We start from the raw sequence: 19,974 nt of genomic DNA on the forward strand, positions 1-19,974 counted from the left end.
TCATCTTGGACTTGAACACCCACAGGTAGTTCAAGCTTAAGATCTAAGCCAGACGCCACCCCTCACCCTCCATGGGAAACGGGAAGTATTTAGTGTAATAACCTAACTCTCTCTCTGGAAGGGGAACACATACCATGGCCCCTTTAACCAGGAGATTGAGAGTTTTTTTTTTTTTTACAAAAAAAGAAATCCGGTTTACGGTAGTGAGAACACGCCGTTGAAACACGGAAAAGCGGCGAGAGAATTAAATCCTGACATCCTTATAAGACCCACAGAAAAGGATATATCCGGCAGAAGTTTCCACGCTGCCAGGATCTCTGAGATGGGTATTATATTTTAACACTTCCTGTTGAGGGGTTGTCGGGTGTTTCGCGTCCCTAAAATGCAGGAACAGCGAAAACACCCAATTTTGACGGAAGCCTCTGCAACCTGAAACACCAAGAGGTGGCGGGAGTGGAGGGGCTTCGAGGGGGTACCGGGAGGGGTGAAGTGACGCACGCGCCCCGTCCCGAGGGGAGCTACCCCCTAATCTAGGCGCAAGACCGTCAGGGTTTTCTCTTACTAGAATTTATAGTCCTGAGGGCTGGCAAGGGTGGCGAGACTGTCCCCAATCCCTGGGAGGAGGAGCACGACTCGCCACGCTTTGCTTTTGAGCCTCCCTTCAGTCAGGACCGAGGTGGGTCTGAGGCTTGCTCGTCAAGCGCAGAACCCACACTCAGGTCGTCCAGGAGGTCAGCCTGGTATGCCTGAAAAACAGCATAGTGTGACCTGCTGCTTGATAAGCCCTTCCCACTAAAGTGGAGGTTGTCCTACAAGGCTTTGAGGGGAGAGAGGGCATCTTAAGTGACGATGCCGAGCCCGGCGAGAGATAGCCCGCAAGCGTCTCTTCGACCGGCGGCATCACTGAATACCCCCGTGCCTCAGCACCAACGATAGTCGAATATAATGACGTCGAGGGTATGCGAACACGGGAAGAAAATATATATATATATTTTTATATATATATATATATATATATTTTTTTTTTAATTTTTATTTTTTTTAGGGGTTCTCCATGAGCGAAAAAGCTCTTCATGGAGGTTGTCAAAGAAAGGGAAGGGACCCATGAGGCGTTCCCTTTCTTAGACTGGAAGATAAAATCTATACCCTAATTGGAGCGTTTGGGGGTCTCTTTTTCATGTGGCCAGTCCAATCTGGCAACCGCACGAGTAACAACATCGAGCAATTCCTCCGTAGATTTTTTTATAGCGGACGGAAAGCTCGGAGGCGGGAAGAGAATAGCGATCCACCTCATGATCCGAAGAAGCGTCGGAACGCGCTTCGAGATCATGTGAAGGACCAGCTGGGTTTGGGGAGAGAGTGAGAGAAATATGGCGCTTACTCCGTGCCAAAATCAAACATTCGACCGACCGACCGACCGACCGATCGAACGTCTATCCGAACGTCTATCCGAACGTCTTGTACTTTTGAGCGTCTTACCGAGCGGGTTGACCCACGTGACGACCTGACATGACGTCAACGTCTTGAAAATAGCAGTTTTTTAACCATGCAAGTATCCAAGCTAATGTGTAATGACTATAAATGGACATGAAAGGCACTAAATACAGATGTTTTACCTAAAATACTCAACCATTTCCTGCATTCTGCTGCACTTCCCTGAATAAGCCTTTGAAAAAAAGGTGTTGTAGGCTAGGCCTATTCTAAGTCTTTCTGAGGGATGAACTGAAAAAGATACCACCTGTATATCATGACTTTCTCTGTATTTCATGACTCTAATGTTTCAAACACCAAACTCACCTATTGTAACTGTACATACATACAGTGGTAAGCTTTTTTTCTGTCAAACTGATTAATTATATATTGTCTGATATATTGTTTTACAAGTAAGAGTTAAAAGATATAAGAAAAATGATTTTAATTTAAAAGTTTTCAATGCCATATGGGACCATGTTGTCATTAATTGCCCATTCACTTTTCATGGTAAGTTACCATTGGTAACACATTGAGAAAGACGCAGTTAAGATTATTCAATAGACTTTGTTCATGATTTCGTTTCCTTCCTTCTGAAATTGCCTTTGCTGCCTCCGCTGACTCGTGGGCTGAGTTACTGTAACATAACAAGCTGTTGATGGTTTTGGATAGGCTACTCTGATAGATGAACTCTGATATATACATTTCTTCTGTCAGAGAGAGAGAGGTCACTGTTTCTAACATGAATTTTCACTGTCTCTCCTGTTCTCATCTTGTAAACATATTATTAAAGTGGTTTGCAGCATGGCATTATAATCGTCCCAAATCCTTGTTAATGTAGGCCTATAAAGACTTCTGAAAGATTGCATATTTTGACATTAGAAAGAGTGCTAATAATAGTATGTTAGAGACTAATATATATATAATAGGCTATATAATCATTATAATATATAATAATTATCTTAATCCTAATTTATGTTTCTGTATAAGCAATTTTTTTCACGGTTCTTATTCACGTTGGAGGGAAAAAACCCGGCCAATTCCTGAATATTGATTAATCTAAATTAGATAATGCAATTTTCCGAAGCGGGTGCAACGAATAAAACGGGCGGAAACACAAGCACGAAACTTGTAGTCTTGTACATTGATAATAGTATACAATTTATTAATAACATACATTTTATTTATAAATTGGGTGTTCGATCAACTGACTGCATGCCGTCGGAGTTTCCAGTGTTGACAGCTCCGTAAAATATCCTTGGATGAGCTGTAGTTTTGCTGTAGGCCAAAGCCCGTCTACGGACATTCTCTGTAGGCCTATTATAGCTACTGAAAAGTAGGCTAGCTAGCCTACAATACACAAATAACATTTTAAATTACTTCCGTCTATGAACAAATAAAGTAGCCTTGATGTCATAAATACAAAAGCATGATTTTAATACTAATCCCTGCCCTTACCCTTAAACTTAACTTAAAAATGCATTTATATCACATCCATAGAGATTGCAGCTCTTTATTGGAAACAATTGAAATGAAACAACTTTTTTTATAGATGAAATATAATCTATTTTATTTTTGTTGACAGACATGCAGCGCATGTTCAAACTGTTGTTACTAATCTGCGATTTTTATAATTCTCTGGTAAATGTTTTATTATCAACCATATCTATTTGTCCTTATCAGGCAAAATATTGATGTTATTTTTTACATGCACTTTTACTAAAAAGAAAAACATGCCATTGTAAATCATAGTTGTATTACAAGTAAAACATATCTCCGCTCTAACATATTTTGCTATGCAATCATGTGCAAGCAGACAAAAAAATATTTTTGAATAACTGTTATATTAAGAGAAATCTGTATCCTTCAAATAATAGCTTATTTGTAAATTGGTTATTTGATTACGCTATTTGTGGTGATATGGTAAATAGTGAGAAGTTAAGAGAATAAATTTAACTTGCATGTCAACACGAGTGTCTCAGCAGGCTTGTTTTAGCACCATGACACAAATAGCCATCCTAACGTAACAATTTTGATTACTGAACTATAAGAAGAAAAAAAATGCCATGCAGAAAGAATAGGCCTAGGCTACTTTAAAAAAAAATTTTTTATATTATTCTCGCCAATTTTACAGTTAACGAAGAGAAATGGTCTGATAAGATTATCAATACACAGTACACTTGTCTACGTTGAATTTATCTCTTCCTTTTAATCTTTAGGCCAAAGGTGTTTAAGTTTACGGCCCGTCTTTGCGTGGAATATAGGCAGCTTTCGCGACCAATTGTAAAGACCTCTTGCACGCCCATTACTCCAGTTGCGGACCAATGCGGGGGGAGGTCTGTATCCTGCTGCGTTAATTTCGTTGAATCTGCACCTATTCCGCTCACTAACTAGCCTACATTGGATTTTTTTTTGCCGAAATTAAAATCTATCAAAATGAACCAATCCAGTTCATCAGGGTAAGTCTTGTTACTTGTTTGATTTGGTATTCCTTGTTCAAGTTGTTATGAGTGATCCCCAGCTGAAAAGCGTGGACCAGCTTGAAACCTTCATAAAAAAATTTGCCATTGCACTAATCAAATGTGGACTAGTTAGAGGACACAATAGAAGCGTAAGAAGTTAAACTAAGGTAAGAAAAACACAAACGTGTTACAACGTGTCTTCACACGTAAACAACACGTTGGGATGACGATCGGTTACTCGCACTTCCGACCGGTCGCCATAGGAACGCGTTAACAACACGTCAGCACTCGTAGGAACGTGTTACATATGATTTTATGAAAATGATCAATAATTTCGTTTTGGCTCATTGTTTATATGTGGCAGACATGAAAATCAACGAACCGTAATTACAAAGTAAAGTATATTCAGCTGACTATGTCTATATGTAATATTAGAACTGTTATACAAATTTTTTAAATAAACCTTTCCACTTTAACATTTATGATGTCTATTTGTGAAAGATTATGATAATTTAGTAATTTTATTAAGACTGAGATTATGCTTGATTAGATTAACTTTTTATTAGTTTGTTATCTGTGTGATAGCCTATGTATAAAAAATAGTATGAATGTTTTTAATATATTAGCTTACAGGTTTCCTGAATTGCTAAAACACATTTCTTGGAAACATCATTAATTTTTAAAACCTTAAACACAAAACCAAATTTTCAAACTACATTCAGAGAACATCTGACTCTTCTTTCAAAAAAAAAAAGAAAAAAAAAAGACTCAAAACCATTTTATCTGTGCTCAAAATCAAACAGTGCTTTCAGATCATGCACACAAGAGTCAATAAAAAAAATATATTTGCATTAGGCTATTATTACAGTCAAACCTGAATACAGAGAAAGCATTTTGTTACACATAACAGAAAAAATCAATAAATAAAAAATAAACAGCAAATATTTTATCACAGCTTAATCCATCTGGATCTGATCTCATTTCCACCTCTTATTTCAGTCTTCTGACTCAATTATGCTGTGTGGTAATAGCCCTACCAGTTCATTTGTGTATAATTGTGAATTTTAAAATTCAAAACAGAAAATTGTTTGGTCAAAAGTGACCGAAGAGCACCATGACAGTACTGGACTTGTAACATTTGTTGGAAAAGTAAATTATTTTAATTATGCTATATAAAACTTTCAGTAACAATATTATTACAATAAATTGTACTTAGCTTTTTTTTAAGTTCTGCAAATATTTTAAACTGTAGATTCACAGGTCACAACAGTTTAAAATATAAATGTGTGTGTGTGTGTGTGTGTGTGTGTGTGTATAAATGGATATTCTATATAGGCTAGGTCTATCTGTATTTCCAAATATATAAATATAATATATATTTATGAAAACCTTCTTTTAAATGAAAGGCTACATTTATTAATTTGGGAGTGCTTTCTTTTATGGACTGTGAGAACATTGTACATTGGGCAATAAAATGAACAATAAAAACTAGTTAAAATGATTATATTGGTCAAATTAAGACTATTGAATGACTGTATATAGGCTAGCCTACAGTATTTCTGCTCTTTGAAAGTAAAACACATAGCCTCACATGCACAGGATTCAGGAGAAATGTTTTAGTGTTGTTTTAGGGGTACAATATTTATATGTATTGCCTTTAATGTCCATTTATAGTCTTTACACATTAGCTTGGATACTTGCATGGTTAAAAAACTGCTATTTTCAAGACGTTGACGTCACGTCAGGTCGTCACGTGGGTCAACCCGCTCGGTAAGACGCTCAAAAGTACAAGACGTTCGGATAGACGTTCGATCGGTCGGTCGAATGTTTGATTTTGGCACGGAGTAAGCGCCATAGAGAAAGGGATCAACCCGTCTCTTGCTCCTCAGCCAAATCCATGCACGAGCCCCACGAACGATCTTTTCGTGAGCGCTGACTCCCGGAAGCAAGCGAGGCGAGCACGCCCTGCTGCAACGCGAGAGCAGCGTGCTCTACCCCCAAACAAACAGCAAAAACTGATGTGTGCCGTCTTCAGCTATAGAGCAAGAAGAGGGGAACACGCACCGTTTGCTTTCAGTCATTGTCTCTTTCTTTCTTTTTTTTTTTTAGATATATATATATATATATATATATATATATATATATATATATATATATATATATATATATATATAATATTTTCTAAACAGAAGAGAAAAATAGAACAACGTTCACTGCACACTGCCTAACTGAATCTATCTCCTAACAGAGGAAAGAAAGTTTTGACAGGGTGTGTGAAACACACAGAAACAGAATCGCTCTGAAAAAAGAGTTTCTGACGACACCTGGTGACGTATCCATTTATAGCCTGGCCTCAGGTGCATCTAATGATTACATCAGCCAAGGCTATAAATTCCGGTCAATGTTCATTGACGTGTTCCACACATTTATTCAGCTCAGCTCACAGCCAAAGCTGTTCCCCGTAGCGCTTAGCAGCACAACATCGTAGTGAAGCCTTTTGTAAAGGGAACTAGTCATTTCTACTTATCTTGTTTTGTTTGGCATAATATCCCAAAAATACATTTTTGGGGGAATTTAGCACAATAATTTTTATGTACCTAGAGAGTTGACGCAAGCCACGATTTGAGTCTTGGTTCCATTTCCACAGTTGCCATTCCTGGGCACACATGCACCCTCAAGTTGCACCTGCCACAGGAAGCACACCGGGTCCTCACAGGGCATCGACTCCAGGAGATGGGCACAGTTTTCTGTTCCAGATCCTTCTTCCAGAATCTCTCTCCTCCTCTGACTGTAGCCTGTGAGTAGAAAGAGAGAAAGAGAGAGAGAGAGAGAGAGACCAGAGGATTAGGGGTATTGTGAGGAAAATGAGTGGCAGTTTTTGGCCAGTGAGTTCTGGACTGAAATTGTAGAGGTGGCTAAATATGCCAGCAATAGAAACTGATTTGAAAAGGCTTTCTATCACAGCTTTTGTTAGCAGAATGAATTCTTCCTGTTGCTGTGCCGTAATTTGCCTGCACTTTTCATTCTCTCGTTTGTAAGGCTGTGAGCTATGACTGCAAGCTGAGATGAAAATCATGACAGAATTAATTTTGGATTATGAACAATTAACACATGGAAGTACTGGTTAAACGTGAGGGCAAAACATTATTATAATGTTGAAGTAGATGTATCTTTATGCTTGAAAGACCATCACCCTTTTCATTTAATGTTTTAGAAAAGAAACTGCAATATTTCATATACTGGCATACGTTTCTGTAGCCAGCTCTGGACAATATCAATATGCATAGCAGTACAGAGCATTAATTATATATAATGATGAACCAGGCATTATTCCAAGCATAATTTATAATATTGCAGCAAACTGGACAATCTGATGGATTTCTATAGATGACTGTACTAGCTGTCTGAATGCCATCTGATCCTATTTTCAGTCAATAATGGTTAGATACTAACTTCCCAAATCTTTGCTTCTAAAGTATGTAAATGCTGGTGGTGAAGTCTCACATCCCAGCAGGAGGGTTTGAATTGGCAGTCATTAAAAAATAATCATAAGGAAGCAAATCACTGCAGCAATGTTCCAACATCTTTTGGAAAGCATTCCCAGTAGATTGGAAGCTATTTTAGCAGCAAAGGGAGGACAAATGCCTGCCATTTTTAAATTAAATGTAGAATAAACACATATTGGTGTGGTGTTTGTGTGTCCACATACATTTAGCTATGTTTGTCATTGCCTTATTTTATTATTTACTTTGACCCATGCACTAAAATGTAAGTTCTGTTCGTCAAAGACAATACATGACAGTTTGACAGTGTAACAAACAACCGCCGACACCTCTGAGCTGTTAAAACAGCATTCTTATTTCTTAGATGTCAACGGCGCAATCCCAGGACACCAAAGGAACAAATTACAACAACCAATCATTCCAAAACTACACCAGTGGAGGACATCCTCCCATAGAGAATGCACTCCATATGCTTGTGCGCGCACACACATATTCACGTACAGTCACGTCTGGAACCCGGCCTCTGGATCAATCGAGAGGAATGCCTGGATGGCCAATGCCCTCCTCCAAACTGTGAAAAACAATTTGGTGGAGACACATCCCTGCGGATATTAATAATTGAAAGGTTCACGGGAGCTATCGGATTTATTCATGGAAAAGACTGGTGGGCTGCAGGCAGAGGTTCACTTCCAATACTTCAGAACCTTATCAGTCCCACTTCAATGCTCCCTGCTCACATTAATGCTGGATAGAATTTACCACTTATAATCATTACCAGCCCTGTGTTCAATTCATTCCTCTGCACACGCTTACATTCACAGGCTGAAGATCACACAAGGAGGACAGAAAATATGACTATGGGCAATTTGAGATTTTTTAATGCACTAGAAATGTTAATAAAACAACATAAAACAAATCTACGAGGCCCCTCTGATTAAATCTGAAAGAAGTTTATTTTTCTATTTATGAATGCTTTAGGGCTGAGTTCTCCATAGATCAACCAATATCAAGAGACAATTGTACTGTGCAACAGTACTGAGGTAAAATGCTACAGAACATTAAATAGACTAACAAGCTGCATTATAAACAACAATAAATGTGAATCTAGGCACGCAAACTATGGGATAATCCTGTAGGAAAGAAAAATCACAAATTACATTTCCTTAATATCTAATTTGTATATATAATCTTTTTTCTGTTGTAACCTACAGCTTGTCTCTTTGAGGTATCAAGTGGATGATGAGATTGCAGCAGTGTGTTAAAGGGATAGTTCACACAAAAATTAAAATGATCTCATAATTTACTCACCCTCACACCCAGATGTGTATGACTTTCTTTTTTCTGCAAAACATAAAGATTTTAGAAGAATATTGCAGCTCTGTAGGTCCATACAATGCAAGTGAATGGTGGGCAGAACTCTGAAAAGCACATAAAGGCAGCATAAAAGAAATCCATATGACTCCAGTGGTTAAATTGATGTCATCCGAAGCTATGTGATTGCTTAGGGTGAGAAACAGATCAATATTTACATCCTTCTTTACTATAAATCTCCACTTTCAGAAGGTGAAAAATATGTTTTTCACCCACGCAACATATCGCTTCTAAAGACATAGATTTAAATTCACGTGGATTACTGTTATGCTGCCTTTATGTGATTTTGGAGCTTGAAAGGTCTGGTCACCATTCACTTGCATTGTGAGTACCTACATGGCTGAGATATTCTTCTAAAAATCTTCATTTGTGTTCTGGAGAAGAAAGAAAGTCACACGCATCTGGGATGATATGAGAGTGAGTAAATAATGAGAACGTTTTTTTTTTTTTGGGTGAACTATCCCTTTAAGAATTATTCTTATGATACCAAAGAATGGGAATATTTCTGATTAAAAAAGCCTCACTTATGATAGTGGGACATCAGTCTTCCCTCTGCTAAATTCTCTCATTATAGGGCAGTATTCTGGCAGCTAAATTCAGCAGCAGATGGTATCATCTTCAACACTGTTGCCTCTCACCAGGAGAAGTGCTGTCAGCTATAGAAACTCTGTTAACTTCAGTTTAGCTCAGTGGAGACATGCAGTAAATGTGCAGTGTTCTTGAGAGAGGGCTTATGAGAAGATATGTATAGATAAAGTACATACCCTTTAAAATGCTGAGATCATCCATTTAAGAGCTTATTTAAAAGTTTAAAGTATTTAATAGATTCTATTAATAATAGTGTAGAATATTTTTTATTGATGGCATTTGACATTTCTTAAAGGTTGTCCTACCCTTTCGTCCTTGGGTCTCCATGCAGTTGTCGTGGAGACAGGCTCCCCAGGAGGACCAGGATGAGAGCAGGCATTGCTGTGGACAGGGTATGGAGCAGGGCTGTACCGCAGAGGGCAAATCTCCTTCACACAAATGCCCACTTACTGGCCTAGACACTGAGAAATGAAAGAGAGAGAGAGAGAGAGTCATAAAGATGTACAAAGAAAATATCAATACTGAATGTGAGTCAAATAGGGTCAGAATCTTTCTTGAGAAAAACAAAATGATTCAGTGAAAAGGCATATTTGTTCAACCTTTCCTGCTGAGCTCCAATTCTCTACCTAGTCACACAAAATAAATTGTTTGGATCAGAGCGAATCAAATTAATTTTTAAGCCATTGTAAGCCACTGCAAGTGTTTAACTTAAAAGGAGAGTCCAGCTGAAAAAAAAAATACTGTCATAATTTACTCACCCTCATGTTGTTCCGAACATGTCTGCCTTTCTTTCTTCAGTGGAACTCAAGTGAATATAAATATATATATATATATAAATGTATTAAAAAAAAAAATTCACTTAAATTAATTAGTTAATAGTGATTGGCCCCTAACACTTTTTCTAACATCTTTTGTGCTCCAGGGAGGGAAGAAAGTCTTATCAGTTTGAAAATCATATAAACGATGATTTACAATATTTTGGGGTAAACTATTCCTTTATTCCTTTAAAAGATTCCAAATATGACTGCTGTCAAACAAGTGTTATTTGACACAGTTTTTCTGTTAAAAATACTTTGAATTTGTTGAAGGCAGTACAGCAATGATTTACCAAACATAACCTCAACAGAACACAATTTGCTCTTCATTTCATGTAATCACTTCAATGAGTGTTCCTTCACCAAAAGTTTTTGGAAAAACATCTTGAAAGTCTTTCATTTTGACAGTATTCTGTGAATATTAGTGAACCCTCTGGGTCAGGTGGAAAGCAAACACCACTGGTGATTTTTATTGATCCTTCTCTCCAAACAACACTGATTGAAAGGATTCGTCTTCATCTGTGTGCCTCAGCTCAGCTTTTTTTTTTAAATCCATCCAATCCATCCGTGTTTTCGATGGTTAGTGTGACTATTCAAATTAATTTCAGAACAAGGTGACTCTTTTTGAGTACCTCTAATCATAATGGGTTTCAAAGATTATCCATGGTATATTTTCATGGTAATACCATGGTACTTTTTTGTAATGAACATATGTAGGCAAGCATGAAGTTGCTCCTGAATAAAAGCAATGTTGAGAGAAAAAAATACACATGCGTATAAGTCGCAATAATAGACGACAGGCATTGGGACCCAGGAGATTCCAACTTCCTGTCAGCTGCTCAGCCAGTCACTCTGTGAAGATTATCTTAAGAACTTTCCATCATAGTTGTATTCAGTATTACTTCCTGTTTTTGGTCCGTTTAGATGTCTTTGGTCCATGTTTCAGGCGAGACCACAAATTGGTGGTATTCTTTTGACTGGATTTTTGACTAGATATCTAGCTTATCTTTGATTTGCAGGTATTCATATATCATATATCAATCAAACCGCACCAGAGTTCATTTGGAAGCAGACCATGACCCACTATTCAGGCGGTCTCGGCCCGCTTGTTTGGTGCGCACCAAGGCTCGGGTGGCAGCATTCACACTTGTTCAAATTAACCGCACTAACAGAGCAATCGCACCAGAGTTCGTTATAATCTAACCAAACCTGCCAAGCGTGAACACACCCTAATAAATTCGATTAGATTAAAAAAATTTCAGATAACATATTGTGCTTAGATTATCACAGCTGTTGAGCCATATTGTACAGCAAAATAACAGTAGCTCATTATTTTGTCAGTTAGTCTTACCCTCTTTTTTGTGATGAGGGGTGGAGTTGTCTGGAACCTGTACGCAATACAGCTGCCTGGTCTGAATCCCTCCACCACAGAGAATGCTAACATTGTTTAGCCTTCTGTCCTGCTGGCTGAGGAGAGGAGCCACCTGACAGTCCCCCCAATCTGTGCTCTTCCACACATAACTGGAGAACAAAACATACACACAATGTGGTAAAACACATTACTTTTTTATCGTCTCATTTTAAATTGTGCTGGTTTTCTCTCAAAAGTTGTGTTGGATATATGGACACAGTAAGCAACAGCTGACAGATACTAATAGGCTTAGCTTCTTGTTTTCCGGTAAGAAAACATCTGCTAATGAAAATGCATTGACTTAGTCAAAGTGTTGTGTTGCATAAAGCAGAGGTTTTAATGAAATAACAGTCTACTGCAATTGATCAAATGCATAATCTCATTAATTAGCTTCTGCTAATCTTTGAAACGCAACAGGGGTTTTGGAAATAAATACTTGATCACAACACTTGAACATTTTTCTTTTTTTTTGACACATATTTACAGTGTGAATTAATTAAAGACATATCTCACACAAAATGAAAATTCTATTCATATTTACTCTATTAGGCACTATTAGTCTCAGTCACCATTCAACTTCATTGCACCTTTTTCCATACAATGAGGATAAATGGTGACTGAGGCTTCTCCTATGTTCCACGGAAAAATAAGGTTATATGGTTATATTACAACATAAGGGTGAGTAAATTATTATTATTAAAAATATTTTGGGTGGGTGTGTGTGTGGGGGGGATTTTAAACAATCCCTTTGATTATTATGGGAGGTATTTGAAGGCAAAGCATGATAGTGTTAATACAAACCTGGGACAATTTGGAAGTAAATCTCCAATGATGTTACAAGCCTCCTTTTCTTCAAGGGTGGGACATTCTTTGCCAAGACCAATGGGAGTGTGTGTTATGCTCCGACTCCTGACCCGAAAACCAGGAGACATATCTGATGCTCTGCATGTCTTTGAACAAGGACTCCAAACTGACCAATCAGAGGTCTCACAGTCTCTGGGCATAATGCATGGCTGGAATGTTCCAGGGCTGTTGTCAAGGGTACAAAGGCTTTGGACAAGAAAACATATAAAATAAGAATGAGAGGCAGAATGGAAAACACACTTTCAAACTTACATACTTCAAAGCAGTCACAAACGGACAGAAGACAGTTTCTGTTTTTTGGAGTTTAAAAAATACAGTTTGAGAGATAAATGGCCGACTTGTTCCTCAACTGTTGGAATTTGATAAGGCGTCATAGTTGTTCAATAAAAACAAACTTGATTTGTTTGGGGAAAATTAGCATATTTAATAGCAGTGATGTATTTGAAGAAAAGAGAAGACAAACTTCATTTTTAGTCAGAAATTGTTTAACACACAGCAATGCTTGAGTGATCGTAAATCAAACCAAGGCATCTGAAATGTTATGCAAAGCAAGACGGCAAACAATATGAATCTAAAGTGAAGGATATTTAAATGAGCTATTCACCTTTGTACCCTACAAAGCAAGGTCTGCATGCAGTATAAAATATGAATAAATATAATACCTAATCAGCAATTCATCCGTATAAGTCACCCAATTCAATTATTGTGTATATCATAATCCGTTTGTGTAGCACTCATTTTCACTTCATTTTCAATGATAATTAGACTATAATTGTAAAAACCGCCGAAATTAAACTCAGGTGGGAAACATTCAAATCACTACATTACATTAGGAATGCACATAGGATACACAAATGAATATGTAAATTAGTGTAAATGCTCTGCCTCACTGTAAAATAATGCTGCAGCCTCTCTCTTGTTATGCTACACCTGCAGTAAACCTTTCAGATCCCATTCTGCTCAACATAACTCTACAGCCCCTCCCCCATTTGAACTGTGAATAATGATGATTGAAAATCCATGTTAAACAAATGTAGAATGAGAAATCTATTCCTTGGAAAAAGAGGGACAAAACTCTGTAGCAAAAATATAAAAACATGTATAAAACATACAGTATATACTGACAGAATACCATCACAATGTCAGATCTTGCTGTCTGACACAGATTTGCTCTCAGTGTGTCAAACAATGGAAATAAACACAGATGACATACACATCAAAAATTACACTACATCAACTCTAATTTTATAAGTGTGTGTCTTCATATGCCAATGGCAAATGCAAATGCCAATAAGTGTAATGAGGATATTTATGCGTCAAATATAAAAGCCTTTTTCCACCTGACGCGAGGATTAACTGGGGATGATCCCTATTTTATACTCTGTCTAATTCGACACATCAAAAGTTGTTAGTCATCTCACATCATATTAGACCACACCCATGACACATTGCTCCATATACAAAATGGCATAATTCCCTGTGATTATCTGTTATGATATGTTTCAATTTGTTTGTGTAATATTATGCTATATGTGTAGAATGATGCTGCTATAAATTAAAGGCACGGTACACTAATAAATGAAAATTCTGTCATCATTTACTCACCCTTATGTTGTTCCAAACATGCATGACCTTTTTTTTTCTCTCCACTTTGTTCGTTTATGGAGACTGATATATTCAGAATATAAGGCCCAAAATGACAAGAAACAGAGCTGTGAGTAAATACGGATTAGTGTAAAAGTTGTTTATATCTTACACAACCGTTTTGTGAACTTTGTTTGAACATTGTGCTCGAAACATTACATCGCCACGTGAGTGAGGGCAGAGCAATGATTGTTCATTAATATTTCTGTGATAACTGTCATTAAGAGAACTTCAAACAGTGTCTGTTGAACAGTTGATCGTAGCTATACAGAGTTGTATCCAGATTTGTGTGTCTAACAGTGGATGAACCATTTGATCGGTGTGAGATTCCCAGAGACTGGATTCACTTGATGCGCGTCACATTTTCATTTCATGTGAGACGGGAGATGAATCACCTGAGGAAAACCATGTGTCACGGAGTGAACGACTCTTCATTTGATTATTTGTGTTTTTGTTTCTAAAGGAGGATTAAGTAAGTGAAGTTGCCTTACATACTGTTACTGAACGGAAAAAAGTTACATTTGAACATTAAGTGCACCAACGAAATGGGCCCCAATGTAAGCATGTGCTCGGGTATTTTCTTTTGGGAAAACTGTGTATGAGACTGAACTCTGAACACTTTACAAAGACTGAAATGAAAGTGTAATGTTTCTACTTTGTGTTAAACAAGTGTTTACATTTTGAGGTTTTTGTATATTGAAGAAAAAGGTAATACAAGAAGTAATTTTGGGGTTAACATGCATTTAAATAATTGAGAAGTGAAACAAATAGTCATTATTTGTTATTTTATTTGATTTTATTTCTTTACTGTCTAAATGTAAAGGGAAAATTGGGTTTAAGGGGGAAAATTATAGGTAAAATAAATATTGTTATTTCTTTTCCTTAATCATTGTCTGTTTTTATCTATTTCTTATTGTAATTTTTCATATATTTCTAGAGAGCTATCATTACTTGATTTAAAACTAATCATAATGTTTCTCTAGTGGAGGCACCGCGCTAAGAAAAATAGAAAATAATAGCTGTTGAATACATATTTGTTTATATAAATATATCTAATGTAATTTATTAGCTAAGGGACATTATCATCTTTACAACTTATTGGTAAGTAGATCAATTTATTCCAGCCAGCTCACCATTCAACTGCTGGGAGCCCAGGTTCTTGTTTATTTGTATATTTTTAGATTAATCAAATGTACCATATGGTTAAGAAAGGGTTACATAATTTTAACCCTATCCCTGACAACCATGCCACTCATGTTTATCACATCTGTTTGCTATGTTAGCCAGCTATTATTTGTCAGTGCAGTCAGTAATGTAGCAGTTTGAAAGGTAAACATCAGAGCATCTTTTTGCAGATCAGCAGACAACAGTGCAGTGGTGGATTGTGTCTGGTAGTGTTGTTTTCACACTACGTTCCTCCCTAGTTGGTGAGATGCAATGCTGGAAAGTAAATAAACAACCTCAATCTTTTACTCTCAATTACAATGTGCTTATAGCTAACTAGCTAACCGTGTAGCTACTTTCATACCTTGTCAGAGTGGAAGCTAATGTGTGAACATTTATTCACCAAACTGATTTTTTTTAAGGATTCACAGTTTGATTCCCCCTTCAAATGAACAATTACAGTCATTGCATTTACAAAATGTGATATTTAAAAATCTGTTTTTCCCACTGTTGAAAGTTTCTTCTGAACTTGTATACATAGCAGAATACGGTGTAACACCACTGCAACTGTTTATCTCTTGACTCGGCAGCAGTGAACCATGAGATATTGTTTGTGACTGTTTTGTTATACATTAACAGGGAAATATTGCTGATGATGTTTTGCTAAGCAAGAAAATTGTACTTAAGTACAATTTAGAGATACATGTACTTTACTGAGTATTACCATGTCATTTTCTATTACTTTATACTTCCATTCCACTACATTTCAGAGGGAAATATTGTACTTTTTTCCCTGCATTTATTTTTAACAGCTATAGTTACTACTTAATTTTAATTTCAGTATTTTATATATAAAATATATGATCAGTTAAAATTAACTGTTATCTCTACATTAAAAAAAATACCCATCTTAAAAATGCCCAAAGAAAATCTGATGTTCTTTCCTCTCACCTACAGATGGCTGAAAAGCGACAGCGAATAGGTAATAAGGTGTGAGACCCCAAAAATGGTGATATAGTTGTCTGCAATACCTGCAAATCAAAGATAAGCTAGGTATCTAGTCAAAAATCCAGTCAAAAGAATATCACCAATTTGTGGTCTCGCCTGAAATTGGGACCAGCTCAAAAATGAACTATATCGGCCACTATATCGTAATCTGTGAATTTTCCCCCTCTAAAATCGGCATCGGTCTCACAAATCCCATATTGGTCGGGCTCTAATATATATATATATATATTTGCTAAATCTGCAGAGATGCGTTCTCATTGCATAAGATCTCCATGGAAAAAAAACGAAACCTACAGTTCTCAACTCACATCATTTGCAACATTCTCTTAGACAACATTATTCCAAACTGTTTACATGCCCGTGTTCTACGAGACAGGGTCCTGCTGCACACCTCTGAACAAACAGAAAATCAGACACATGCATTGACGGCTTTTCTGTTCTTATATGATAAAATATTAAAAAAATTTCTTCAATTGCATGTCTTTGTAACTAACAGTATTTCTTGTCATGTGTCATCTTGCAGGTCACCTTACGGGTGTTATGGGTATGAGCAAAATTACTTGCGCATGAAATACCTGCATTCAGACAAGGAGCTAGCAAACTGGATAGAGTCTCGTCATGTAATTCATCATACATGCATCTTTGTGTCTAATTTCTTTTCATATCACTCTGAGAAATCTTACAGGTCTTATTGGTACATCAGCAAAATTACCCGCCACTCCACATGAAAAATCTGAATTTGGCGGGTGTTAATTTCAAACCTTGTTCACCAGGAGTAGAACAAGTTTGGGAGAAAGAAAATCAAAACAGTGTCTTTGACTACAAGCTTTGCAATCGCTCCTACACTTTCTGCAGGAAAATTATCTCTAGAAAGTTTTAACAATAATGTGTTGTTGATGAATGGTGAGACAGCCATCGAGCTACTTGATTTTTAACAAAGAGCCACTTTTGGCTTGTGAGCCATAGGTTCCCGACCCCTGTGCTAGACAGAATGTTAGTCTGTTACCTTTTACATTCATTGAATGGAAAACAGATGCAATGAAAGTTAATGGTGACTGGATGTACAATAGTTCCTAAAATCTAGAGAGTGAGTAAACAATGACAAAATTTTCATTTTTGGGTGAACTATCCCTTTAACTCACATTGCAAGCTCCACCAGAATGCACCATGAAATGGGTAAAACTTGAAAGTCTACATTGCAGACTTAAAACCTTTATCAGGAGAGCCTGCCTGCGAATCAATATTTTGCAAAGGAGGCATCTTTAAAGTCATGTTCAAAGCCTGCCTTAGTTCCAGCATTCATTATCCTCCATTTGTGGGAAATCCATACTCTTTGTGAGGGTAGGATGAGCTACATCTCAGCGACTTTTAATTCTACCCCGAAACTGAGAGTGTGAAACAAGAAAAAGGCACAAAGCACACAGAAACAGTGATTGACCGCTTTTCCAAACTCATGCTATGGATCCAGAGATTGTAGTAACAGAGTAATTTCAATCCTTTCCATCCTGCTGTAGTCCGTTTTGCTCAGAGATGCATCTTTCCTATGCTGCTGCCAGGCATGTCTCCCTACTCACCTTGTACTGTACGGTGGCGGGAAGGAGATTAATGGAGGACTAAACGATTTAGCTAGGCTCAATTCACAGCAGTGCTTCAAAAATCCTGCAGCACAGCAATTCCTTTCACACAGGAAGCAGCAGTACCTTGCTTTCAAGAGCATAATCTGGGATTTAGACTTTAAAAGGGTTTTTGTTCTCAGAAGGTTTGTCTCTCAGGCATGCATTGCTTGTACACAAATTATTGTAAATTTAATAGACACGCTCCATGTATCTGTGTAGGTTCAGGGGCACCTTACCTCAACATGGCATTCTTGCCATCGCTCTGCATGCAACGAACTTGGCGCGTCTGGTAGCCAATCTCCACATCCAAGCTCTTGAGGCTGTGATGGTGGTTGTGGAGATAGTGATGGTGGTGTTGAGAGCTCTGGATATGTCGTTTCACCGTGTTCCTCTCAGCATCTCCTGTACTAAAGTCAAGCATGGTTCTACCACTCATCCAGAGTCCTTTATGTTGTGGCTGCCTGCACTCACTCCAGGAACCAACTTTAAGGCTGTAGTGATGTTCACCCTCCCCAACTGGGCAGGGCAACAGGTTTGCACAAGTTCTTGTTTGGGTGAGGTTGGAGCAGTTAGCACCTCCATACATTGGTGCCGCCAGCACGTGGCGGGTTCGATGTTGGAGCCCAGAACCGCATGTTCTACTGCAGCCGGACCATGAGGAGAAATCGGACACGACACAGTCGTGCGGGCAGGGGATCAAGCAAGCCTGCTCCAGTGCAGGTCGTGGGGAGAAGAATTCACATATCCTCTCCGTGACAGCCGTGCGGTTTGACGTGCGCACACAATGGACTTTCCGTCGCTGGATGCCGTGCTGGGCTGTGACACACTCTGCAGTCTGCAGTCTGAGCTCGTTGGACTGGAAGAAGGCTAGAACGCATAGCCCCCATTCTGACACCTCCCATTCAAAGAGGTCTTGGTGCCACTCACACACTTTAAAGCAAGGCCTCTGGCTCTCAGGTTTGTCTACATGCCGACAGTTGGAGTGGTGTGTGGTCCAGCCCTCCATATGGATGCACCATACCGTCCTGGATTGAACACCACCAGTTCCACAGTCCTCTCCCATACACCTGCCCCAATGACCTAGAAATGGGAGAGGAAAGAATAAATGTTAATCTTGAAACATAACCAAATTTGTTTCATAAACATAACTCTTACATAACATCTTGGTAAAGCTAACCGTTAGCTCAAAGCTGTGAGCATAATCCTCATAAACAGGTAAAACATTACCCAAACATAACAGGAGTTTAAAACTTAAAAATATGTATCATAATTGTGTATATAGTGAACATGCTTTTAATTCTCCAGACAACAATGAATAAATGAATAGGTTAAAAAAAATATTACATGGTTTGGATACTTGTTTGTATTTATGCAATGTCAGGGTGTTTTGGGTTATTACTAGGGCATTACTAGGTTGTTGCTAGATGGTTGCTAGGGCATTAATAAATGGTTGCAAGTTGCTAACTGTGCTAACTGGTTTAAGTCAAAAGAGACCATCCTGATCCTTAGATATATATGTGGTTACTTTTTCCAGGTCTATAAAAAAGACTCTACCAGGTCAAAAAACATATGGTTGTTTGGAATTTTCTGCAAAACAGAAGCAGATATACACCACAAAGATATTTGTTAAGATTGCATAATCTTGAAAGCATCATCGTCTTTTTAAAGCACCATATCTATGTACAAACATCTAATAAACATCTTAAAATGAGTGGATTAACAAACGTTCAAAATCATACAAGCTTGTGCAAAGCTGTAGGAATTGTAACAATTGTAATTGTATATTCATCCACCAAAAGAAGCCATGCTAATATTAACATGTTCAGGCATTTCACTTCCTCCCACAGACTCCCTCTCCTGTGTCTATAGGCTGACTACACGAACAAATGGCTCATAATTTATTTTTCCTGCAGATATTTTTCCTGCACAGAGTATATAAAACTTCAGGCCAAGTCAAGCAGTGAACAGAGCTGTAATACTACACTGAAATACTACAGGATTTTCTTTTGCATAAACAAAGCCTCTCCACTCCATCCACTCATCGCCACTCGTTCTTTC

General features: G+C 37.7%; 1 protein-coding gene across 2 annotated transcripts in view; it reads right to left on the reverse strand.

The window, feature by feature from the left end:
• The window catches only part of thsd7ba (thrombospondin, type I, domain containing 7Ba), a 281,967-nt gene that overhangs the window by 144,589 nt on the left and 117,404 nt on the right, over window positions 1-19,974 (reverse strand). For both annotated transcript variants that reach the window (XM_052142989.1, XM_052142987.1), the window contains exons 4-8: window positions 18,153-18,996; window positions 12,422-12,670; window positions 11,561-11,730; window positions 9,700-9,855; window positions 6,530-6,727 (exon numbers count right to left, since the gene is read on the reverse strand). In XM_052142989.1, coding sequence (XP_051998949.1) covers window positions 6,530-6,727; window positions 9,700-9,855; window positions 11,561-11,730; window positions 12,422-12,670; window positions 18,153-18,996 — 1,617 coding nt within the window. The remainder of the gene's footprint in view (window positions 1-6,529; window positions 6,728-9,699; window positions 9,856-11,560; window positions 11,731-12,421; window positions 12,671-18,152; window positions 18,997-19,974) is intronic.

The sequence above is a fragment of the Xyrauchen texanus genome, chromosome 14 (genome assembly GCF_025860055.1).
Source record: "Xyrauchen texanus isolate HMW12.3.18 chromosome 14, RBS_HiC_50CHRs, whole genome shotgun sequence".
In the NCBI taxonomy this organism is placed as follows: Eukaryota; Metazoa; Chordata; class Actinopteri; order Cypriniformes; family Catostomidae; genus Xyrauchen; species Xyrauchen texanus.